We start from the raw sequence: 27,047 nt of genomic DNA, 5'->3' as shown, positions 1-27,047 counted from the left end.
TAGGGATCATTTTAAATAAAACTAAATTAAATTGAATTTACAAATTGAAAATGAAGTATGCTTTCATTCCTAAAGCATATGCTTTCATTCTGAAACCACTTTGAAGTTTGTTCAGCGGGATACTAATCAATCACTTATATATATATGAAGATTGAAATCTCTATGAAAGACAACAGAGGTATTTTTGTTCCATATTTGGCCCCATTTGGACTCAGAATCAACTCGGATTCGATTGTTTGAAGACTCAGACTTGACTAAGGTGGACTCGAACCCAACACTAGTCCTGAAAATAATGTTGAAATCCCAAAACTATTTCTGTCTATCGCATTTGTGTTCCATGGAAGCTAGAAAGTCAAACGGGTTGGAACAGCATGAGTCTGAGTGAAACAATTTTTGGGTGAACAAATCCTAAGGCCATAGACCAAGTTTAAGCACTCAGTAATAGCCTCACAATTGTTATCCACCTTCGTTTGCCCTATTGTAGGGTTCAGTCAAGCTTCTTAATAGCCTACCAGTTGGGTGAGTAGAAGGTGAGAGTGCATCAGAGTTGTACCATTAGCAACCAGCTAATGTGAGGTATAATAAGATGAAAATTGATCTAGCTGCCCAGAAGCTGATGAGAGAGTCTGAGAATTTCACTCTTCGAGTCCACATCCATCTAAAGCGCACACCTCAGAAAGAAAATCCAAGATAGTTTTCAATATTGCCAACGTCTTTCCTATCTTGCCACTGAAAACAACTTTTGCACCAACACAAATGCTGGTTATTTCATCATTGATGTGGGAGGCGATTTCACTTGTTGTTGTTTTGTTTTTCTCTCTGTTTGTTTACTATAGATGTAGCAGAATTCTAAGTCTGGTTTCAGACTAATTATTATTTATTTTGGCTCCTGCGATGGGTGTGGGGGTGTCCCATCCCTGTGCGTTGAGCCGACCAGATGAACCAGTTGTTTCCATTGCTGGCCGGTCTTGTGCCATCTGCTCTACATCCTCCACAGCAACTCCATGTTGTTGGAGGTCGCCCATAGGGACGTCAAGCCATCGGGTGCGGGGTCTACCTCGTGGTCGATCTCCAGCCTGCGACTCTCGGATCAAACTGGAGAATGGCTCTTGTCGGTGGTCAGGAGGCAGGCGGAGCACATGGCCAAGCCAGCGGGTGCGACGTTGCGCAGCCAGGCAAGATGCTCTGGGCTGGCACGTGCGGGCTCTAAGCACTTGATTGGAAATCCGCTGGGGCCACCTGATCTTCTCAATGGTCCTGAGGGCCCTGCTATCAAAGCCATCTAATCTTGTAGTCAGTGTCTTATTTAAGGGCCAAGTCTCCGAGCCATAAAGCAGGATGGAGAGTACTGCTGAGTTGTAAATCCGGAGCTTAGATCTTGCGTGAGATGGTCTGGTGCCTCCAAAGTGGTTTCCAGAGAGACTGCAGAGCTGGCGTAGCCAGGGCTCCTCTGCGGGTAATCTCTGGTTTTAGGGTCCCGTTGTCTGTCACTAAGGATCCCAGATACACAAAGTTGTTGACAGGCTCTACAATATCATTGCTAAACTGCAGGGAGGTTGGATGCGGTCCATCACCGACATACATGAACTTGGTTTTGTCCAGCTCACCTGAAGGCCAAGCTTCTCAGCCTCTTCACTGTATATGCCCAGGCGTCTCTCAACTGGCTGTAGGGCGTGCTGAGCAGGATGGTGTCATCAAGCGTACTCCAGGTCAGTCAGGTGGTAACTGCCGAAGGACACTCCGGGGACCGGCTCACAAACCCTAGACATCAGATGGTCAATGATGCAGTTGAAGAGGTCAGGAGCAGCCACGCAGCCCTGGCGAGCGCCACTGGAGATGGGAAACCAGTCTGAGTCTCTGCCGTTGATCACGGACACAGCTCTGAGCATTGCTATAAAACAGCTTGAATAGTGCAACGATCTTGGGTGGTGCTCCAAGAGCGTGTAGGATACTCCACAGTGAAGTGTGGCAAAGCGGTGTCAAAGGCAGCCTTCAGATCTATGAACCCAATGTAAAGATGGCGATCTTTCACGAATTCATAGGTCTTCTCTATCATCAAGCTGAGCGGCAGAGATCTGGTCTATTGTGGAGCGGTTAGGCATGAAGCCAGCCTGCTGGGGCGCGGCTGCTTCTGATGGCTGGGAGAGCACAGTGAGCAAGATCTTGGTAAAGAGTTTGCCTGGGATGGAGAGCAGGGTAATGCCTCTGTGGTTGCCGCAGACTAGCCTGTCACCTTTATGTTTCCAGAAGGGCAAGATGACTCCTCTGGTCCAGTCAGCTGGGAAGCCTTTCTGTCTCCCACACCTCATTGAATATGTGGGTAAGCCACTTTCGACAATGGTTTCACCCCAGATTTTAGCATCTCAGCGGTTATTGCACAGATGCCGGGGGCTTTCCTGTTGTTTAGTTTTTCCAGAGCGGCTCTGACTTCCTCAGGTGTGACAGGGTCTGTATTGCAGACAGCACTAAGGGCTGTAGCATTAACGGTCGATAAGGTTGCGGTATCAGCAGGGGAGGTACCGTGCTGCAGAAGGAGGCTGAAGTGCTCTTTCCAGCGTTCAAGGCAGTTTGCTTCAGTTGCTATAAGATTGCCATCGGAATCTTTCACCAGGGCTGTCTTGATGCGTGGGCCATTACGGGCTTGGCGCAGCAGACTGAAGACACGGCTCATATTGTTGTTATTGGCCGCGGACTCTAGGTGTTTAGCTTCTGCCTGCCAGAACTTCTCCCTATCCTCAGCTATAGCCACATTGCGCTGGCGGTTCAGTCGCCGATACTCCGTCATGTCACCTCGGAGCCGGGCCTCACGTCTCCGGTCGATGATGTTGAATGTTCTCTCTGATATCCAGGGCTTTTTCGGGGAGGGTCGGAAGCATCCGAAGACATTGTGAGCTGACTGGATGATACTTTCCTTGAAGGTCTGCCAGTCGTTCACCTTGTCGGTAGCCAGGTTATCAAAGGTGCGGCAGATGGCGCAACTGAAATCTGTGGCGATGTTTGGATCACTGAGTAGGGAGGAGTCAAGGCGAGGCTGAGTCTTGGTGTGCTGGTTGACTCGCAGCTTTAGCTTAAGCTGGGCCACCAGCAAGCGATGGTCTGTGTTGCCAAGCTCTGCTCCTCGGTACACACGGCAGTTGGTGACAAACGGCTTCCAGCGTCGAGAGATGAGGATATGGTCCAGCGCTTTATGGCACTTGCCATCCCAAAAACCCTCCGCAAGTCCCTCATCAACTGGACACCCCTGAGCGACAGATTACTGTCGGCCCGCTTTCTCCATCAACACGGCAAGATGACAGTAATCGTTGCTTATGCCCCCGCTGATGTTGCTGATGAGGAAGCAAAGGATGCCTTCTTTGACCAACTTCACCAGGCTGTTGGCCAAGCCTCACCACACGACATCACCATCATCCTCACCGATGCCAACGCCACTCTGTCTAGCAGTGATCGGCTCACAGGCTCACCTGTCGGCACAACCTTTGCTGACAGGTTCACAAACGACAATGGTAACCGCCTTCTCCTTCTCTGCCATCACAACAATCTCTGCGTTGCTGATACCTGGTTTCCCCGGAAGCTTATCCATCACTGGACATGGCACAGCCCAGATGGCAGAACTAGGAAAGCGCTGGACCATATCCTCATCTCTCGGTTTCAGACTAAACATTATGAAAATTATACAGAATCACAAGTTGAAGAGTGTTTGAACAATGACTAGTCATTAAATGTTAGGTTGACAATAGCAATGTTGAGAGAGTGTGTGAGAGAGAGAGTGATAGAGAGAGAATAAGAGATGGAGAGTGTGATGTTTATCGTTGTTTTGCTTTTTGTTTTGTTTAGTTTCCGTTCTTGTCTGTACGATGTGCCTTGTTTTGCTTTGTTTTGATTCATTTAGCAGAAAATTTCAGTTTTTTTGAAGATTAAACGCTTCTGGAGGACTTAATGTGCACTCGCACCATATGTGGCAGTTTGCGCCAAATTCACTTGAAAGTAAACATCGATTAATGTGCAGGTGATCACAAAGCACTCTGGTTTGACTTTTTGTAACATTTGCAAAATGCAAATATACTTGGACTTACATGCAAATTTAATAGCATGCAGTGAGATGGCTCAGTGGGTAGCACTTTCGCCTCACAGCAAGAAGGTTCCTGGTTTGAGTCCTGGCTCACCCAGACTTTTTCTGTGTGGAGTTTGTATGTACTCCCTGTGTTTGCATGGGTTTCCTCTGTGTGCTCCGGTTTCCCCCACAGTCCAAAACATATGCAGGTTAAGTGAATGCTGTAAGTGTGAATGTGTATGTCTGTGTGTTTTCCCTGTGATGGACAGGCCACCTGTCCAGGGTGTTTCCCTCCCTTTGGCCTGAGAAATCTGGGATAGGCTCCAGCACTTTAGGACAAGCAACTTTAGAAGGTGGATGGATTTGTATGGCAATTAATCTTCAACCTAACTTTTGTAATTTTGACAGCTCTAATCACACCAAACATGATTCATTGTGATTATTTATGAGTAATCACAGAAAACTCTGATTGATTAGACAACCCTGTTTGTTTTTGGGTTTTGTTTTGTTTTGTTGGGCTGGTGGGCTGCAACCAAGAGTCACGTCTTGACTGAGGGCAACACATCAAACTCCTCCATCCCCCTTTGCTTTGCATTTAATTAATCTATCCAGCAAAGCATTTTTATTTGACTGTGCTGATTTAATGGAACTTTGAGCAGCAGGGATGTTTTTATTTTTTTTTAACATGATTAACACTATAATCAGGAGAACAAGGGTGAGAGACTGAGATTGTATTATTAGTATTGACCTAAATTACTAAAACATAAAAAAAACTGCATAGTATAAATGTATTGGTTTTCAGGGGTATAGCACCATGTTTTGGACCTTACAGAGGTGATGTGTGTGCTTTTAAAAAATATCCCCTTTTTTAAGGTTAATGGTAGTACATTCTAGAGTTAATCAAGAAATTATAGTGCCTTACAAAATCTATTGAGCCAGAAGAGACAGTGGCAAGGAAAAACTCCCAAAGATGTTACTAGATGAGGAAAAAACCTTGGGAGAAAACAGGAAGAATAATGGGTTTTTGTTTACTGTGATTAGTCCATATTTAGAGAAGCATATTATTCACTTCAGAGTGTTTTTAAATGTCTTAGCTATCATTTACTACTGTGTCTGCTAACTAGGGGGGTGTTCGCTGTCCTTTTCTGTATATCGCAGCGCCGTTTTGTGGTCCGTTCTGCATAATGCATCAGCTCATTTTAGCTTATTGCGACCAATTCAGTCCGTTTCGTGGCCAACCCACCGGTAGCTCGGTTCTCCCTATGGCCAGTCCACTCCTGATCAGCCCCAAAGTGCGTAGGCCCACCCGGAAAATGCCTGGTATGCCAGATTACCAGTCCAGACCTGTGTGTGTGTGTGTTGGTGAGTATGAATGTGCTTAGCTATGGTTTAGGAACATTTGTTCCCAGATGTTAATTAGAGGTTAGCTAAATCAGGGACATTTGGGAACATTTTGTATTGCTAAAATACGTTAAGGTTAGTTTTTAATTCAGATTGAGTGCCATATTTTGAAATTAAACAAGGTTGAAATAATACAATGTCTGTCATTCATTCACTGAGCCTTGTTGTGTCAATTTGATACAATGTGAATGTTTGCTCCCATGGAAATACATTGTGAAAGAACAATTTTTATTTTTCAATAGAGATTAAAGCTAGATGTTGAGTGGCATACAAAAGTGATGACTTAAAATAGTGAGTAGGTGGGTGTTAAATGATCAAAAGCACTAGTACATTAGTTTAATCTGTTTTCTAGAGAGGATAAAAAGGGCTATTATCCATCCATCCTTCCATACATCCATCCATCCATTGGAGAGATAGAGTGATAGAAGGAGATAGATTTCACTCCTTTTTTAATGGTTTTCCCCTCACTATCTGGACGTTATTATTGTAAACCAAAGTAAATGTCTCAACCAAGAGGAAGGGACTCAAGTAAGCCTCTTTTTCAAATGCCATACAACTTATTTTTTAATAACATGAAGATCATATCTCAGCCTGCAGACCCCAGTCAGGGACATTAACCATATCTTATATCTCTCCATCTCTTCAGCTAAAGGCCACACTTAGACTCATTTGTCAAGTGTCTGACAAGAATCGCCTTATACCTGGATTTTTCAGCTTTCATTCAAGATTAATTTTTATTTTTATTTTTTACTCTCATAATGGTTGGGATTAAAGTTTGGCTAGAAGAAGATGGTTCTAAATCACGACAAAAGTGCAACTGCTACCTTGAGCCCATGAGTGACTGATTGAGCAAGTTCGTGCCTTGAAATTAAATTTGATTGGCTTGAGAGTTTGGGAGACTTGAGAAGATAAGAAAGGTGCTTCAATTAACTTACTAAGTACTACAAGGATGAACTTCTTGAAGAGAGTGATGAAGTCAACCATATATGATTGTCAGCTTTATATGTAATATATGATTATATGCTGTACACGAGAGTCTGTCCAGCTGTAATCATGGCTACACAGCCTTCTCAAATCCACACTAAATTACCTTCCACTCATTCAGACATGGAGTACATCCACCTCTTGACCTTCAAATGCATTGATTACCTTATCAGACAGGGATTACTCTGGCATTCTGCAGTGCTGTAGCTCTCAGTCCATTCTTAATACTGTCAGTATGGATAAGCGAACTGTTTTTTTTTTTTTCATAAGAGCATTAACTTAATTTTTAGATGCTTTGGAGCCCAAATATGTATGTGGTTTTGAGGTTATATCGATCTGTGGTGTGACCTTCACATTTATTGAGCAGTTCAGCAAACTGCCCCTGTTGTCATCTGTCTTTTCCTCATAATGAAAGTCACATTAACACAGTCTATGTATTATTTCATTAAATTAATCTTAAGTACTCTCCATTCTATGTGTATTATTCTATAATAATTCTTAAAGGAACAGTTAATCATAATTTACTCACCCTCATTCAAACCTCTATGACGTTCTTCTTTCGAACACAAAATGAGATGTTAAGTAGGTTGTTCATGTTACTCTTTTCTATACAGTGAAAATGAATGGTGAGCAGGGGGTGACAATTTTCAAAGATTTTTTAAGAGCACTACCGTTAAGTGCAGCATAATGACATAAGTACATAAAGTTTTGGTATTTACATGCAAGCATGCACTACGTCAGTGCGCAAGTGGGTTTGGCAAAATCGCCATCGCAACGTGCAAATGGGCTGGATAAAGTGCAATTTAATTCTGAGGTTTTCTCCAGTTTTTCCCACATCTGCATCCTATTGTATAGTTCATTCCCTCAAGCACCAGTGATGTAAACAAAGAAAACACATTCATAAGAATTTGGTAGTGTAACTAAACTTTACGCAGTGAATTAGAAGAATTGAAAATGACTTTCTTCTGTGAATTACCTGTTTCCTTGATAAATGTCAGGCATATTTCTACTGACACACAAACCATGTCTAGTATTAACAGTGATTGTATTGCTATGCACTTCACTTCTACCAGATGATTTTGAAAAATGTAATTAACTTATCAAAACACGAAAAGATTAAACCAAACATATTTCTAAATTGAAATTACACTTCAAACGAAAGGTAAATATTATCAAACTAAAAAAGTGGTCAAAAAATCATACAGATTCAAAAAGATTTTACTCTCTCCTCTCCAACTTGTTACACTGCATCTTTGTTCAAAGTGGCCCAGAAGTGGTGACTTCACAAACCACATGGTCTCACTCGAGTGAATGATATTCTTCAACAGGAGCAAATTAAGACACAATATCATTCCTTTATTCCTGGAACATCCTTCTTTCCTGCAGCTTTGGTTTAGGGACCTAGTGCCACTACCTTATTCTAGCTTCCCACTCAGACCATGATGGTCCCCCAGTTCTATCACTATTGATTAAATTAACAGCAATGGATGCACGCGGCCATGAAATTGCTTTAAGTTTTCTCACAGGGTCTTGCTGCCAGCCACAATTTCCCCAGCTACATTTCACACAGCAGACGGCCAGGCTGCAATAAAACATTTTTGACGATTCGAGGATTTGTCAGGGAATGTTGAGGACAAGAATTGGGCCTTTGGGTCATGAGCTCAGTGAGCTATAAAGAAAACCCTCTCACAGGGTCAACAGCTCTGGTGAACTTTCTTGAAAGCCCTTATTTTCAACACCATTCTCTACAACATCGCAATTCAGATTGAAGCACTTGAAGTTTGAAATGTTTGCAATAATGCAACTGAATGCTGAAAAAAACTGCTTAAACCAGCCTACAGTGGTATTCTGTTCTTTTCTGGTTACCCATTCTGTTCTGGTTTGCTGGTTTCAAAGGTGTTTTGAGCCCTTGCCAGCTTGGCTAGGCTGGAGACCATCTGAAGACCAGCTTGACCAGGCTGGGAGACCAGCTAGTCCAACATAAACAAACTAAGAACAGAAAACCATTTTAAACAGTTTTTTTTTTGGTTTGTTTTTTGTTTTTTTGTACCACCAACTCACAACTTTTAAAACTTTCTAAATGAGTTTTCATGAGTCCCCTTGGTTTATCGTGGAACCCAGTAAGCAAGAAGCTCATAGAAAGAAACTTTAAAACACAGGCATGCTTGAAAATCTTTGGCATTGGCTGATGTTCATCTACCCATGGCACAGTGTCATCCATCAATCTGAAAGGATGCAACCAAACGTTAGTACACATATGGGAGCCAAGAGTCAAAGGTTAGTGACTGGTATTGAGCTCCCTGATGTTGTCATTGGTCTTATTTTCCAAAGTCAAAAGTCAGTAGCCAGCTCCTGTGACCATAACTGTGACACAGTGAAAAATGATAAGACAAAACACTCAAATCTCTAGAGAGAAGAACGCCTCATTTGGTAGGTTATTGAAAAAAAACATGATCCAAAAGAACCAGTAGGAAAAAAAGCATGAAAGTGTCAGATATATTTAAATGTCAAAAATATTAACATTTTAGCCTCTACAAATGAATTATTTATTTATTTATTTATTTTAAGGAGTAGGTTTGATTTATTTATTATTTATTTTTCAATACCATCTCACCAGTCCATTACATTTTCATTTATATTATTGGTAGACCTGGGTTGGCCAAAATTTAGAATTGAAACACACACACACACACACCCGGCCATGCTTTGACATTGCCCACCACACTTTCAACATCACAACTCCCCAATTTAGGTGTCAGAATTGGTTTCCGATTGGTAAATACTGTATGACTTTGTTTGCTTATTCATGTGCACATAATTTTTTCTTACTCCACTTGAAGCCACAAATGTTCAGTGTACTGAAGTAGCTACTATATTATGTAGTGAGGATATATTTTAGGGTACTGTTTCTGACATACACATACACCCCAATATTTACCCCCATTCACCCCCCATATTCAATCAAAATCTACACTCTTGCTTCGTTTTACTGCATTCCCTAGCTCTGGCTGCAGTCATTTTCAGACCCTGTTTACAGCTGATAATAAGACGCATTTCGGATGATCCAATAACAAAGGTCGGCGCTAAAAATAGTTGTAAACGGGGTGCAAAATGTTTTGTGATTTGAAAATAAAAAACACATAAAGAGGTAGTCAAAAACCACATTGCATTTGAGGTTTAAAATGGCATCCTGATGCATCCCGGACAGAAGCAAAGCACCACCTCTCCCCAGTTAATCACCCGCCTAACAAATGTTTACATTTATGTGCAGATTTAAAAGGAAATAACTATCCGATCTGAAAACTTGAAAAAGCTATTACATCACCAAGTATGAGAACTTCACAGCTCTTCCATAGTGTGTCTGTCTGATTTAAACATGCATAGTGACAAGATGACAAGCACACACATCTGAAGCTGAACAAACACGGGTACTCCACTAAAACAACCAATAATTTTGCTCAAAATGTTGCATTTGTGTTTAGAACGAATCTCAACTGCATCTGGGAGAAACAGCAAGGCAGTTTTGTTTGTCTTTTATGACTTTTTTGTAGTTTATTATCGTTCAGTAACACACTGATATAGTGATTGATGTATGTCCATACGAAAATCATACACACTCTCCTCAAAATCCCAACACCACAATGAAACAATGAATGGACATACGCTGCAACAACAGCTGTGTTAACTTGACAACAAATCATCACGGAACGTAGGAAAATTGTGGATATTCCATATAAACTCAAGTCCACTCTCTGCACACTTAAGATATTTTGTTTTGCTGCTGAATTGCTTTGGAGCATGTATGAATAGAAAATCAATTCCCTGATAGAGTTTTTCTTTTCAGATGACATGGGATCTCATTGATATTTGGTGAGAGAAGGATAGAACAAGCAAGGAAAGAGAAGAGTAAAAAAGAGGGAACCATTAAGCCAATATATTCGCTTCTGTCAGGTCATTGTGTATCCACTGATTACTGTTCTGAATTCACCCAACACCATCAACTCACCGTGGGTACTGAAGGGGTGTAATATACTGTGTGTGTGTGTGTGTATATATATATATATACACTCACCTAAAAGATTATTAGGAACACCTGTTCAATTTCTCATTAATGCAATGATCTAATCAACCAATCACATGGCAGTTGCTTCAATGCATTTAGGGGTGTGGTCCTGGTCAAGACAATCTCATGAACTCCAAACTGAATGTCAGAATGGGAAAGAAAGGTGATTTAAGCAATTTTGAGCGTGGCATGGTTGTTGGTGCCAGACGGGCCGGTCTGAGTATTTCACAATCTGCTCAGTTACTGGAATTTTCACGCACAACCATTTCTAGGGTTTACAAAGAATGGTGTGAAAAGGAAAAACATCCAGTATGCGGCAGTCCTGTGGGCTGAAAATGCCTTGTTGATGCTAGAGGTCAGAGGAGAATGGGCCGACTGATTCAAGCTGATAGAAGAGCAACTTTGCCTGAAATAACCACTCGTTACAACCGAGGTATGCAGCAAAGCATTTGTGAAGCCACAACACGCACAACCTTGAGGCGGATGGGCTACAACAGCAGAAGACCCCACCGGGTACCACTCATCTCCACTACAAATAGGAAAAAGAGGCTACAATTTGCAAGAGCTCACCAAAATTGGACAGTTGAAGACTGGAAAAATGTTGCCTGGTCTGATGAGTCTCGATTTCTGTTGAGACATTCAGATGGTAGAGTCAGAATTTGGCGTAAACAGAATGAGAACATGGATCCATCATGCCTTGTTACCACTGTGCAGGCTGGTGGTGGTGGTGTAATGGTGTGGGGGATGTTTTCTTGGCACACTTTAGGCCCCTTAGTGCCAATTGGGCATCGTTTAAATGCCACGGCCTACCTGAGCATTGTTTTTGACCATGTCCATCCCTTTATGGCCACCATGTACCCATCCTCTGATGGCTACTTCCAGCAGGATAATGCACCATGTCACAAAGCTCGAATCATTTCAAATTGGTTTCTTGAACATGACAATGAGTTCACTGTACTAAAATGGCCCCCACAGTCACCAGATCTCAACCCAATAGAGCATCTTTGGGATGTGGTGGAACAGGAGCTTCGTGCCCTGGATGTGCATCCCACAAATCTCCATCAACTGCAAGATGCTATCCTATCGATATGGGCCAACATTTCTAAAGAATGCTTTCAGCACCTTGTTGAATCAATGCCACGTAGAATTAAGGCAGTTCTGAAGGCGAAAGGGGTCAAACACAGTATTAGTATGGTGTTCCTAATAATCCTTTAGGTGAGTGTATATATATATATATATATATATATATATATATATATATATATATATATATATATATATATATTACATACATACACTACCGGTCAAACTTTTTGAAACACTTGACTGAAATTTTTCTCATGATCTTAAAAATCTATTGATCTGAATGCGTATGCTTAAATGCTTGAAATTAATTTTGTAGGCATAAATATAATTGTGCTTTGTTTGCCATTTTTGAAGTATTATTGACCTCATATCTATTACAGGATAGCATTTGAATTAACAGTAATGTTGGTCGAGTACCTATATTGAATGTTAGGTTGTTGTGCCACTGTATCACTGGTGTCACTGTATCATTGATATCAGACACACTGAAGATGTCAAAAACATTTTGTCTTTTGTATGTAAATGTATGTGCTTTTTCAAAAAAGTTAGATTGGATGGCTATTTTCTTTTAAGCCTCAAGTTACTTCCAAAGTTTAAAATTGTTTAAACAATTGTCCAGAACACATTAGTGTTTATGCTACAAAACAATAATGTCACAAACTTTTCAAATGTAGTTTTAAGGATCTGATCACAAAACATGTTATACCTGTTTGTAGTGCTGATACCAGATTAAAATGGGTTAATCAGTTTTAGAACAGACTTGCAAACATGTCTTAAACCGATTTTTTCTCTTATAACACTCTCTCTCTTTCTCGCTCTCTTTTTTCTGCTAATCGATATTGCTTCTTGCGCTGTTTTTAAGGCAGTAGATATTCAGGAGTGGACAGCCTCAATCAGTTATCCCTTTCTCTGTCAGATCTTAGACTCTGATTTCTGTCTTCTCGTTCTCTCCTCCCTTTCAATTTGCTCAACATTCTCTCTCACCAGTCTCATATGGGAAATAAAGCTTGAATATGGAGCCCAAAATGAATCTGTAAATTAAATGCATTTCTTGCCATTTGACCTCTTGTTGCTTTTGGCTGGAGTCTCTGAGAATAGTGATTACATCATAAAAGTCTGTTTTCCTCCAACAGGCTAGAGTCCCCGACAAGGACACTGACATTGGAGGCCCCTAAAGGTGTTGAAGTGAATGCAGGAGTTGGGGAATTCAAAGCTTCCTGTAGGAAAGACCTCACTTTAGAGTCATCTGAAGGAGAGGTAAGTATGTATATTTGTGTATTGGTGGAACTAAGTGAATGTTAGGAAGGTTAAATGCAGTAGTATAGTTAGGATTCTCTTTATGGTGGACAATGGTTGCAAGATCAATCCTAAATGGGGTGACATAGTAACTGCTGAGTTACTGAGATTACAGCCTTTTGCTGTCCTATTTGGAGCTTGACAGGCCAAGTTACTTTCTACTTTGGTGGAATGGAAAAGATCATCTCTGACCAGTGTTTCCTGCACTGATATTCCACGGTGATGCTATGTCATGGGGAATCTATAGTTTACCCAATTTGTGAGTTTGCAGTCTGAAATAAAAAGACTTGATAATGTGAAATACAATGATTCTATTGCATTGTTTTCGCTTACTAAACTTAAAAACAAACATCTTGACTAGTGTTGTCCGATGTTTATATGACAAAATGTGATTAGAAAAAAGTATTATACATCTCTCTGGAATACTCGATTCTGATTTGTCAATCGGGCGAACCAGTGGTCTGATATTTCTGAATATATGCCTTTATCTGTCTCCATCTTTACCTGTCTTCAAGCCCAATTCACTGTACCGTAATTTCAGTGTTAGCGCAATTTCACCAGCACCTTGAACATGTTTAGACTACCCATGCTCACAGACTGACATAGACCTCCCACCCCCCATGTCCCCTCGTTCAAATTAGTGCCACCTTGTTGAGCTGTCTTGCTCTCTTTGTTACTCTCTCTCTCTTCCTTTGTCTCTCTCTCTTTCTCCTATCTTGCTTTAGTACCAGTCCAGGCTATTTAATTAACTTCCATGAGTCCGAGTCATCTATCACACTGTCCTGTCACCTCTTTTTGAAAAAAAAAAAAGGAAGACTTTTTTTCCCCTTCGTGCCTGAGATAGCAGAATGGTCCGGAGAGGAATTATGTATGAGACAAAGTGGCTGATGCACAATGAGACCACTTATGAAACTTGCTTAATTTGTTAAGTTTCGCAGTTTTCTCTCATCTTATTATCTGACCTTTATCTCTCTGTCTGTGCTACACACACACACACACACACACACACACACACTGTAAAAAGAATCAAGTTTTATACTGTATGCAGGGTTTTTTGAGTCACATTGGATATATTATAAACAGAGGAGACAGACATCCATCCATCCATCCATCTTCAACCGCTTATCCGAAGTCGGGTCGCGGGGGAGACAGACATTTCACATAAAATTGAATAAAAGTGCTAAAAACTGTATGCTGGCTGTAGTTCCACCTTACGGTTAAAAGAGCAAATCTCATTTTTAATAGAGGCATTGAAACGGGCAATATGGCTTCTGTAGGAATGGACGTTTTGCCTCACATTTAAAAGAGCCAATTGGTTGTTTGTTTACTCTGTAATATGTGTATAAAGCACAATTTATGCTACAATTTTCATTTGATTGTATATATGATTTGAAATGTGTTATTATTGGAACGCAATCTTGTCTGAACAACAAATGTTGCATTTAGGGAATTATCAAGTTCAAAATTGAAAGCATAACTGGGGAAATTAGTTCAGAGGACTTTTTTTAATAACATTTCTCAAGAGTTTTTTTTTTCTTACAGTGAACCCCTTACTTTCTCTCTCTCTGCCCGTCTGTATGAACAAGCACAGTAATTTAGAACAAATGCTTATATCAGCAGAATCCCACCCTATTTGCCCCCCTCTCCCTTTAATTCTCATGAGAGAATAGACACTGTGCAGAAAATAGATGCCTCTGTCAATTTGGAAAAGAGAATCAAGTGCATTAGACAGCTCAGATGAAAATTCAAATCAATGTTGTCAGTGGCTGACTCTTAAGAGGCCAATGTTAAAAAGTTTGGGGTGAGAGAATTAAAGGAAAATGGCTGACTGGGTCCAGGTCTTATTGCCTTTTCTCTCCCTCCTGCCTCTTAAGATCAAGGGAAATGAAAAGTGACTGGTGTAGGTGCTCTGATAGCTCTCCTGAGAGAGGCAAAAGGAATAGTTGCATTGCCAAGACCCCTGAAAAGTTTTTTTTTTAGTTGAAGGCTGTCAGTACAGGATTGTCTTGTTAATAGTAACTAATAGTTTCAGATCACTATACTTTATAGACAATCAATCAATCAATTTATCAGTCTGTTTGATTTTCTCAATAAAGTGTTTTTTAAATTCTACACTTGAGGAAGCATTTATTCATTTAGTAGACGCTTTTATTTTGCAGTGTATGCAGTAGTGATGCTACTAAATGAACTACATTTCCCTGTAGCGTGACAGTAGTTATGCTATTTTTGTTATTTTATTTTAGCTACATTTTACGACATGTCGAGGTGGAGTGCAATTAAACTACATCTTTGTTTTGATGTTTATTTTTTTCTAATGCAGGGTTACCATTGTGTTCTCATTTTCACTCACCTAAATTGTCCTGTTTTTCATACTTTATTTAGCATGGTAAAATCTGATTTAATCTAATCAGTAAATTTTTAACAATTCCCTTTCTCTCATTCAGTATATAGCTCTAAAAAGTCTGATTCAGTCTAGTGAGTCAGTTCATCCCAATTAATCCTCTCTCTCTCATATGTACCAGGGTAAAGTCCAAATTAGTGTGTTGGTTCATACTAAATGGTTATCGCTCTGTCATATGTGCTGTTGGAAATTCCAAATGACTATTGAATCGGTTTGTCCAAAACAGCCTTCTCTCGCTCTCTCGTTTGTACCCGTGGGAAAGTCTAAACATTCTAGTGAATTGGTTAATCATAAATGGTCCTTTCTCTCACACAGTATGTGTAGCATTGGGAATTCTGAATCATTATAGTGACTCGGTTCATTGTAAATGGTCTTCTGTCTCTCATATGTAAAGCTGTAAAGTCCAATTCAATCTAGTAAATCAGCATGGGAAAGTCCATATCATTGTAGTTAATCAGTTTTTACTAAATGGTCCCTTCTCATATGTAGTGTGTTTGAAAAGTCTTAGTCATTCTAGTGAACTGGTTTACGCTAAACAATCCTCTGTCTCTAATATGTGGGGCTGGAAAGTCCTATTCAAACTAGTGAATTAGATAATTTTTACAGTGCATGGCAATGAACACATTCAAGAAAAAATAAATAAATAAAAAAAGATTCACCGATTCGGGGGAAAGGAAAAAGCCATTCTATATTAACCCCAGCAAAGCGCTTAACTAAATCAGTTGTCATTATTGCTAAACACCATCACATCATCATCCATGAAATTAAGCGCCCAGTTTGTTGTTTTAGACGTGTTACATGGCAGCTGTGGAGCCAATTATATCCCCCATTTTCTCCACCTGAACACTCCCTCTCACTTCAGCCAGCCAATGAAGTGATGGATATAGATACATATGGTGTCAGGTGAGGAGACAAGGGAGCTAAAGCAGGCATATGTACACTAATGTTTCATTTGCATGTGCAAAGTTCCAATATGGTGTCCATTTGAGACTAGCCCTTAAGCCCATGCATCTTAATAAAGCCAGTTGAGGGTGTGATAGGGTGAAAATAATGAGAGAAACACTTCTAAACTAGCCCTGCCACTGAAGCAGACTCATCTATCACTGGACAAATCTATCAGTAGCCCTGTGGTGCTGGAGAGAGTGTGTAGATCCTAAGAGGTTAATAATCCAACAGCCAAATTACTGCCAGCTGTTCGTTTTGCCCATGGGTTGTTTCTGTGTGATGGTGGCGTGGTTTTATTTTCTATTATTCTCGTGTATGGAGTCCCATGGCACTTATTCCTGCCATGCTGTAGGGCGCCTTGTTTTAAAGTGTGGTTCTAAAAGTCAAAAGAAATTTGCAGAGTGATTTTATTTGCGCCAGTTCCATTTCAGTTTATCAGTCTATTATTGTGGTTTCTCATGATCTCATGAGTTTTCATAAGTATTCATAGGAAAAGCTTGGTTCTATCACATACAATTTCATACATATGCATAGACATGGGAACTAATAAAATAAATTATCATAAAATATTGACAGATTAACAGCATCTGAAATGTAAAGCTTTTTAGTCCTTTGGGTTAAAACATGTTGAAGTTTCTAAACAATGTTGACAGCACAACACAAACATACACAAATCAGGAAAAAGTAGGTAGCTTACATAGACATATCTAAATACTAATGAGATCACCCTGTTCCGGTGCCTGAACTGGTAGAAAATGGTATGAGCATTGCTAAAATCATGGGTTTGTTTCCCAGAGAACACATTTAATGTTAAAATTTCTGTTCATTGTCACACTTAGTAAATCCAAGAGCCCTACTTCCTTCAAGCATTTGTCACTTTAATACAGACACTAATATGCAGTATAAAATCAAAGGAGAAGATAAAATATAAATGATGATAAATACAAAAACAAAATCTTTATTAGGGCAGATGTCTAAATGCTTTATAAATTAGAAATGGACAGCTGTGTTGGCACAATGCTCCACAGAAAGCTTTTAGAAAGAATGAAGCATAAACATGAATCATAACTAGCCATCCTTATTCAAACCTTTATTTTTATTATTACTTTTACATTTGTGAGGACCCTGTTTTGCATAATGGGATGTAGGGCCCTAATTTAAGAGTGCTAATGTTAAGCGTAGCGCGATGGCAGGATGATTTGGTATTTTTGTGGAAGCATGCTCCAAGTCTAGGCGCAAATGCACCTGCAAAGCGCTAATGGGCTGGGTCAATTGCAATTTCATTCTGAGGTTCTTCTCCGGTTATTGCACCGTCAGTGTCCTATTATGTAGTCTGTTCCCTGTAAAGCACCAGCAATATAAACAGACATTTATAAGAAGTTGGAAGTGTAAATGGGCTGTATGCAATTAATTAGAAGAATAGAAATATTAACTTATGTTTTTTGTGCATTAACTGCATCCTTGACAGTGATACACTCCTTTTATACACATGGAAAATGTGGTTCTCATCAGGTTTTCGATGTACGCTCCATTAAGTTATAAAGAATGCAAGTATTATGTATCATTTTTATTTACTGACACAAAAACCATGGGTAGTGTTAACAGTGATTGTATCGGTGCGCACCTCTCTTCTACCTGTCAATTTTGAGTAGGAAAATTAAATTAATGTATTGAAACAAAAAAATGTATCCAAAAATATTTCTAAATTCGAATTACTCTTCAAACGATGAGTCAAAAAGTGGTCAAAAAAATTATATTTCAAATCCAAACTTTTTCTATTGGCCCCTTTTGCAGTGGCTTAAAAATCATGAACTTTATTACTACCTACTGGTGGAATCTCCAAACAGCAAATGTAGGAACTGAATTTATAATTTGCAATAAAATTAGACATTGTTCTGAAACGTCTTGTGCAATGACTTGTTTCTCAGGAAAATACCAAATTGTACTTTGCAGCATTTCATTACAATGCAATACACCAACAGTTTGTGATTATACACCCACAGATAGCACAAACACTCCCACCCATGGCCACTTGCACTTTGTGCTGGCACAAAAATTGCACTTGTAGTTAGTGCTCTCACAAAAATTGTATAAGACATAGCGCATGGTGGGAGTGGTGTAATGTTCTGTCAATGCACAAACAAATGGCTTTAGACCAATCTGGTGTGTGAGGAAAGTTTCTCCATTTCTGCACATGTATTGATATAATCTGAAACACACATGACTTTAATCCCCATTATCTACTCAGCTGGAATTTTGCATTAGTTATCATACAACATGTCTACAATGGAAGTGTCAAAGCTGCAGAACACCTCAAAATATTCACTTACATTGGACCAATCAGTTTTCAATGTAAATCTATTGATTTATTTATTATAGTGTAGACAATAATATTATAGAATTGTAAATGTTTTGTTTGCTCTTCAGCTGCTACTTTTGTTGTGTGGCATAAGGCCATTATCCTGTTTGTGGCAATATAGTCCCAGAGCTTTGGAATGATAAGAGAAAACGCTTATGTTGGCCATATAAACTTTATCTTTTGGTTCTTATTCCAACCATCAATTTGTATTACTAAACGTAGTAAATGAAATGTAAGCAGACTCCAAAGAAGTGTGTGATTATCACAATCACATAGATAAGAACGAAAGAGAGAGAGTGGAGATCGAAGCACATGCCCTCTATCTCTGTTTTATAGCTTGAGCCTGGAGACTCTACCCATCCCCAGAGCTTAATGGAGTATGCAATACACACAGATGACCTCATGATATGTGATGTGTCACCTTTTAAATGTGTACGTATGTCTGAGTGTTTGCACTTCTATTTCCCGTCCTTCATTTCCCTCTTCACATCATTTCTGAAAACCTTCCTTACGTCCTTACCTCCTCACCTTTGGCTGTCTTCTCTTTCCCCAACCTGTTCACTCTCATTTGCTGCCCTAACGACCTCAAGCTGTGGAATTGAAGAAATCATGCATGAAAAAATTTTTAGTCCAGCTATATTTGGCCGTCACTACAGATAGAAACATGCAAAATATGCACATACATAAACTGCGATGGTGGTTCTAAAAAGGAAAGGGTTTGTAAACCACACAACTGTTTTTTTCATCGTGTGGCTGACTGATAGTTATTCGTAGAGATACTTTAATTTGAAGAGGGAGCTTTAATCCTTTCATAAGGTAATCTAAATGACTTATTTTCTGTCTTCACCCCCCTCCCTCTGTACGCATGTGCGGGCGTTTGTTGAGTGAGCGGAGTGAGTGGTGTGGTCTTTTGTGCCCGCTGTGGCATTAAAACATAGATTTTTTGTTGTTGGTTAGTTTAGTTTTTTCTGTGGTGAAATTTGCAGAGAAGTTTATTGCATGACTGATCGCCTCAACCAGTCTTCGTACTGGGAAGCATGGCAACTCAGGGAGCTAAGGCTCTAGATTCACTCACGCAGCGCCATGGAGTGAAGGTTGTGGCTGTGGGTGTGGAGGAGTTTAGTGTGGCGGTTGGTGATGTAGTGGGTCATGAGTGTGTGTTAGCGGCATCCAAAATGAATAACTCTGTTATGCTGTTCCTGAATACAGTAGAGAAAGCAAATTAAGTGGTTGGAAAGGGAATAAACATATGTGGTTTATTTACCCAATGTATTTTTTACCCACGCTAAGAAAGTTACCATTTCAAATGGTCCCCCTTTTATTAAAGATGAGATGCTGATTAAAAAATGTTCATGCTTTGGCAAACTGATTGCTCCCGTGAAAAAGATCACTATAGGGAGTAAGTCAGAGTTGGTGAAACATGTTGTGTCATTCAAGTGATTCACGTATATGATATTGAATGGAAACAGAACTGATCTTAACCTAAATGTTAAGTACAAAGTGGATAATTTTGATTACACAGTTTTTGTCACTACAGACACGATGGAGTGTTTTGGTTATGGAAAGTCTGGTCATTTGATACATAGGTGCCATGAAAACATTGCTCATCACAGTAAGCAGAATGATGAGTTCTAGTGCTCCAAAAATATTTGTGTCAGCAGAAAAAAAAATTGCTTCTGATCTGAATAGACAAATTGTTAAAAGTGATGAATTAAACCCCCCAAAAAATCTGTTATGCTAACCTGTGAGATTGATGAAAGCAGCAATGCTGATTGTGGAGAGGCTCTGGTTAACACGCAAACAAGTTTGATTCAGTTTTCTGATACTGAGTTAAACGTGGAGAGTGTAATTCAAAATAATATTATATTAATGGATCAGGTTGTTTTAAATCACCTGTAAAGAGAAAAAGTGACAAGAGCATGGTTTTGAAACAAGCCAGAAAAAATCAGAGAATAAGGTGGACAATGAAAGCAGTGAGAGTGAATGCTCTGATTCTAATGTCTCAGTTTGCTCTCAATCCAATTGGTCATGTCTTGAATATAGAGTGAAAGAGATAGTTCTTGAAAGTGACTGAAAACATGAGAGGAGTGCAAATTGTTGAATATTTTCCAGATCTCAGAAGACTTCTGGAGAATATTAAGTGTTCAAAGAGTGAAGGAAGATTTACAGCTAAAGAAGTATATCGTTTAAAGAAAATCGTTACAAAAATCCAACTCCAATTGAGTAATCATGATGAAATGGTTTAGTTTGTATGCCCTTATTGGATGTTTTGCCCTCTGTAGTCTAGTTTCCTTTTCGTTTTCAGTGATGAACGACATTCGCATTGCATCTTTAAATGTGAATGGGGCTAGAGATTTCAGAAAGAGAGCACAGATACATGAAGTAATAAAATAGAATAAAATAGATGTCCTGTTTTTACAGGAGACACAGCGATGGAACAATTGCTACTGAATGGGCTAAGGAGTGGGGCGGTCTCCTTTTTTTGAGTCATAATACTTCACTCAGTGGAGGAGTTGCAGTTTTTTAATAAGAATTTTACTCCCTCATCTTTTTCAGTTGAAGAGATCGTTAAAGGTAGATGTTTAAAGATTAAGGCTCAATTTGAAGATCATGTTTTTGCTTTTGTTTGTACATATGCACCCAACCTCACAAACAGAAAGAATGCTTTATCTAGATAAATTGAATACAGTAATAGAATAGAATTTTTGTAGAGTTTCACACTGAAAACTGATAGAAGCGAATGCGAGTGAATGTGATGTGTGGAGACATTTTAATTCTAATGTTAAACAATATACATGGACAAGCATTCGTGACAATTTGTTGTCAATGGCACGATTGGATAGTTTTTATGTTTTCAAACATCATCTTAGTTTCTTCATAAATGGCTCAATTGTTCCAGTAGGTTTCTCTGAACATAGTTTGGTTGTGTGTAAAATTATTGTAAGTTCTGTTAAGCTAAATAGTCCCTATTGGCATTTCAATGTGACTTTGTTGGTGTTTGTTTAAATGTGTTTTTATGTTTTATTGGAAGTCTTTTAGAGAACAAAAATATAAGTTTTATTCTTAACATGAATGGTGGGATCCATCTTTATACCACTTATTGTGGTATATTGTGGATATTGGGAAAGTAAATATTAGGCAATTATGTCAACAATATGCTCTAAATGTCACAAAATGTTTTACTCAGTCTAAAGAGAATTTAGAAAAATCTATTTTAGAAATTCAAGTTTTAATTCAATAAACAGAAAATCAAGACCATTTATATTCTCTTTTTATGAAAAGATAAGCCATGTCTGATTTATATAAAAGAAAGGCACAATGGGCATTGATCAGATCACGTTTCCAGAATGTGGAGCAGATTTATGTTCCATCAAAGTTTTTTTTTTTTCAGATTAGAAAAAAGAATAGTCAAAGATGGTATATACAGAATTTACATTCTGAAACTGGGGTTCTTTTATCAGACCCAGTTAAATTGAGAAAAAGAGCAGTAACATTCTATAAAATATTTGTATTCGTGATAATAGGACAGATCAAGATGTTAATCACATCTTCTTATAAGATCTGCCAAAAATTTCTGAAAGTGCCAATGCAAAACATAGTAAAGTAATTACTTTAAAATAACTGTATGAAACTCTCCAGAGTATGCAGAATGAGAATGTTCCAGGGATATATAGAATTCCCTTTGAATTCTATAAAGCATACTGGGCCATCATAAGAGAGGACTTGCTTGACGTTATTAGTGACAGTTTAGTTCATGTTTTTTTACCACTGAATAGTCAGAGAGCAGTTCTTACTCACCTTCAAAAAAAAAGAAAGGAGATTCAAGTGATATTAAGAACTGGAGACCAGTGTCATTTCTGTGCTCTGACTGTAAAATTCTGTCCAAAGTATTGGCGATTAGATTAGGGGAAATTTTAGAGGACATAATTAATCCTGACCAGTCCTACTGTGTGCCTGGTCGAACTTTATTTGATAATATGTTTTTATTCAAGATTTGATTGATTTTTCAAAGATTTGTAGTGTAAATTCTGTATTGATATCCTTTGACCAAAAAAAGCCATTTGACTGCGTAGATCATGATTATTTATGGAAGAATCTATATGCCTTTGGTTTTAATTCAGTTTTTAAAGGCTATATTAATCTATTATATTATGACATTGAGAGTATGTGGAAAATTAATGGTGGTTTGTGTGCTCCTTTTAATGTTCAGCGTGGTGTAAGGCAAGGTTGTTCATTATCAGGCATGCTTTACACCTTGGCAATAGAATCACTTTTGCCCAGATTAAGAAGGGTTGTAAAAGGCCTCTCCTTGATGAACTCTGAAAGTACTTGAGTTACATCAGTAATGCCGATGACAATATTGTTATTGTTAAAGAGTAAAATGATGTGAACATTTTAATGAAAACTTTGGGATGATATCTGCTGCAAAGTTTAATTGGGTAAAAAGTTAAGCTAGTGGGGAGTGGATAACAGTGACTCCAAACTCCCAAATGGTCTGATGTAGAAAAAAGATGGTTTAAAGTATTTGAGAGTATATTTAAGAGATGAGTCTTTTCAATTAAAAAATTGGGAAGAGATGGCTGAGAACTTAAAGGGCTGTTTGTATAAATGGAAGTGGATCAAGCAAATACTGTCTTATAGATGTCGAACCCTTATCATAATTAACCTTGTTGCTTCATCTCTTTGGCATCGGCTGAGTTGTGTTGACCTGCCACCACTTTTTCTTGCTAAGATCCAATCAATATCGATAGACTTCTTATGGGATAAAATGCACTGGGTGCTCCATAACATAATGTACTTCCCAAAAGAAGAAGGTGGACAAGGACTTGTGCCTTTGCAAAGCATGACGGTGACCTTTCAAGTACAATTTATCCAACAATTCTTGATAGGCCCAGAGTCTGTAAGTTGGAGACCAGTGGCAAGTGCTATTTTAAGAACTGTTGCAGGTCTAAGTCTGGATAAATCCTTATTTTTATTGGATCCAAAAACTTTAAATGTGGTGAATTTAAAAAAAAATTATCAGAACTTCTTTAACCTGTTGATGCACCCCCTTTTTGAACACAAACCATGAAAATGACATATCTGAACTTAAATGGTTGTATTTACTGGACCCTTTGGAGTATGGACACATTTGTAGTATCTTTTGAAAGACACTTTGGGCTTTAACTACAGAATTAATAAATGTTGTTATTTTTTAAAGCTAGAGAAGCTGAACCTGTTTTTATAATCTAAAAAAACAATAATGAAAGTGCCAGTACAACCCAGAAATACAATTTTCACAAAGCCACAACTCTAAAGAAGTTACATTTCAAATTTGAAGATGATCTAACGAAAAATGAGGTTCCTGCAAGAAATGTATGAAGTCCCATTTTGATATTGCATGTTCCCTTTACAAAAAGCTTCACTATGATGCTGTGCTGCTAAGCACTACGGGGAACAACCCTAATTTTGAATGAGCTGAAATAGTGTGTGTAACACGTCAATGAACATTGACCGGAATTTATAGCCTCGGCTGATGTAATCATTAGATGCACCTGCGGCCAGGCTATAAATGGATACGTCACCAGGTGTCGTCAGAAACTCTTTTTTCAGAAAATACCAACGGGGGAGTTAAGAACTCCACTCTAAGGTAGTAGTTGCCCAGAGTTCGCCAGCAAGTGTTTTTGCCTCTTACTGATAGCACCGCGCTGGCCGAACAGGGCTTGGTTCTCGGAGCTAATCTCTTCCCTCGACGGCTCGCCTTGGGCGATTCCGAACAGGAAGGATCTTCTATCTCAGGCACAGGGCAATATTTCATCCCTGCCCCAAATTGTGGAATCTTTCATGTTTGGCCCCTTAGGGTACCAACTGAGGGACACAGGGCTCTCTCCGGAGGTTATCGAGACCTTTTTAAATGCCGGGATTTTTCCACTTGGAACAAGTTTGGGTGAGATCTTAGGGCAGAAGAGGATCTCTTCGCCTCTATGAATAGCGCAATGTCTCCTCCACTTCTCCCTGAAATCACCCAGCCCCCTTGGGTCTAGACGTTAAGACATATACATGACCCAGAATGTGTCTGTATGCGTTTCTTTCCCCGGTTTCTCTGCTCCCAGGAGTCTTGGCAATGTTCACCAGCAAGGGTCTTGCCTCCTATTAATGGCGCTGCGCTGGCCGAACAGGAAATGTTTCTCGGAGTTAATTCCTCTCCTCGACGGCTCGCCTTGGGCGATTCCGATCAGGGAGGACCTTCTCATCCTTGGCCCGAATTGTGAAACCTTTCATGTCTGGCCCCTAAGGGTACCAAATGAGGTTCACAGGGTTTTCTCTTGAGGTTATCGAGACCATTTCTAGTGCTAGGGCTCCCTCCACTTGGAACTGATCTGGGTAGATTTTACAGGGCAGAAGAGGACCTCTTCGCCTCTGTTGATAGCGCAATGTCTCCTCTACTTCTCCCCGAGTCTCAAACTCATGTCTGGACAAGTTTGTGATGCGGCAGGCTGGTCCTCTCCGCTCACATTCATCAGTTTTTATGACAAGTTTGTGTTGCGATAGGGTTGTCTTCGCACACATTCATCGAACTTTATGGGCTAGATGCTTTGCTACTCCGGACTCTTATGTCCTTGAGTCGATATCTCAGCCCATGCCTAAACAAGTTTGTGATGCGGCAGGTTGTCCTCTCCACACACATTCATTGGACTTTTCTAGTTTGGATGTTCTGCACTCCGGGCTCTTATGCTCTTGAGTCGACATCTCAGCTCATGCCTGAACAAGTTTGTGATGCGGCAGGCTGGTCCTCTCCGCTCACATTCACCAGTTTTTATGACACGTTTGTGTTGCGATCGGGCTCTCTTCGCACACATTCATCGAACTTTATGGGTTAGATGCTTTGCTACTCCGGGCTCTTATGCCCTTGAGTCGACATCTCAGCCCATGCCTAAACAAGTTTGTGATGCGGCAGGCTGGTCCTCTCCTCACACATTCATCAAAATGTAACGGTTTAGATGTTTATGCTACTCCGGGCTCTTATGAGTCGACATCTCAAGCTCATGTCTGAGACCTCTCGCGTTTTTGTGAGTACACGGCACAACCGTAGGGGTCCGGACAGCCCCAAGTGCGGCGGCGTGGGTATTGCGTTCCCCGTAGCGCTTAGCAGCGCAGCATCATAGTGAAGCTTTTTGTAAAGGGAACGCCTCGGGTTACATGTGTAACCCTTGTTCCCTGAAAAAAGCGGAACGAGATGCTGCGCTGCTTTGCCGCACTGGGACTTCCCAGGACTGCTCTTCAAAAAGAAGTATCTGACGACACCTGGTGACGTATCCATTTATAGCCTGGCTGCAGGTGCATCTAATGATTACATCAGCCGAGGCTATAAATTCCGGTCAATGTTCAGTTACGTGTTACACAGACTATTTCAGCTAGGTCACAATTAGGGTTGTTCCACGTAGCGCTTAGCAGCGCAGCGTCTCGTTACGCTTTTTTCAGGGAACAAGGGTTACACATGTAACCCGAGACATTTTCATTTGTACTCCTGGCACAAATAAAACAATTGCTGTTTCTGGAGCATTGCTATCGTGAAACAGAGATCGGATATCAATGTTGAACCCTTAGACCCTTGAAAAGATGTATAATTTGTTAACATTAATACTATTTATAGATGGTAAATTATATAATAAATGTAAGCAGAGTAACGTCACTCTGAAATTTGTATCAACAGTAGTCTTTTTAAACTCCAAAGGATAAAAAAATGCCACATACTGGTATTGGCTTCTGGAAGAGCCATTTGTTTATGGTGCAAGACTGGATATAACAAGTGCATCGTTTTCATTGACTGAAATCTTTATAAATGCTAATGTGGTAACTCTTTGTCAACTTATACATTTGGCAGGACCAGATCTTAATGAAGTGGATGCAATGCAATTGTGGGTTAGATCCACTCGAATGGTTGAAAAATAACTACAAAAGATACAGACTCTTCTTACAGTAGAAGATACCAATTTATTCAGGAAATATTGTGATGGAGAAATGACTCCCAATGATAAAGATTTTTTTTTTTTTTTTCAAAAATTTGTTGATTTCACCTAATTTAGAGGAGCATGGTGGAATTTTTCTGGAATCAGAAAAATGTATGGACATGGACTTTGAAGAAGTGAATGGCAAAACAAATGTATAAGTCATGTGTTAAATGTTTTAATAAAAGAGCACTAAATGGGAGAATTGATAAACCCTGGTGAACTGTTTTAGATTTGGGTTAAGTTGTTAAGCCAAATTGGAGAACGTTTTACAAGGAGATTTGCAGTGGATAATTTTACATTATATTATTGCTGTAAATGCTTTTATATCTGTGATTAATCATGATGTTTTGCCAAGAATGTCCCTTTTGCTCTCAAATGGAGACTGTTTTTAACGTTTATATGCATTGTTATAGACTCAAACATTTATTTGAGGTTTTATAGAACTTATTTAAATCCTTTGATGAATTTTC

General features: G+C 39.5%; 1 protein-coding gene across 1 annotated transcript in view; it reads left to right on the top strand.

The window, feature by feature from the left end:
* LOC127651774 (zeta-sarcoglycan-like) overlaps positions 1 to 27,047 on the top strand; it is a 337,374-nt gene that overhangs the window by 300,002 nt on the left and 10,325 nt on the right. The window contains exon 7 of the mRNA XM_052137782.1: positions 12,719 to 12,842. Coding sequence (XP_051993742.1) covers positions 12,719 to 12,842 — 124 coding nt within the window. The remainder of the gene's footprint in view (positions 1 to 12,718; positions 12,843 to 27,047) is intronic.

The sequence above is a fragment of the Xyrauchen texanus genome, chromosome 11 (assembly GCF_025860055.1).
Source record: "Xyrauchen texanus isolate HMW12.3.18 chromosome 11, RBS_HiC_50CHRs, whole genome shotgun sequence".
Lineage (NCBI taxonomy): Eukaryota > Metazoa > Chordata > Actinopteri > Cypriniformes > Catostomidae > Xyrauchen > Xyrauchen texanus.
This window is presented reverse-complemented; position numbering and strand designations above follow the sequence as displayed.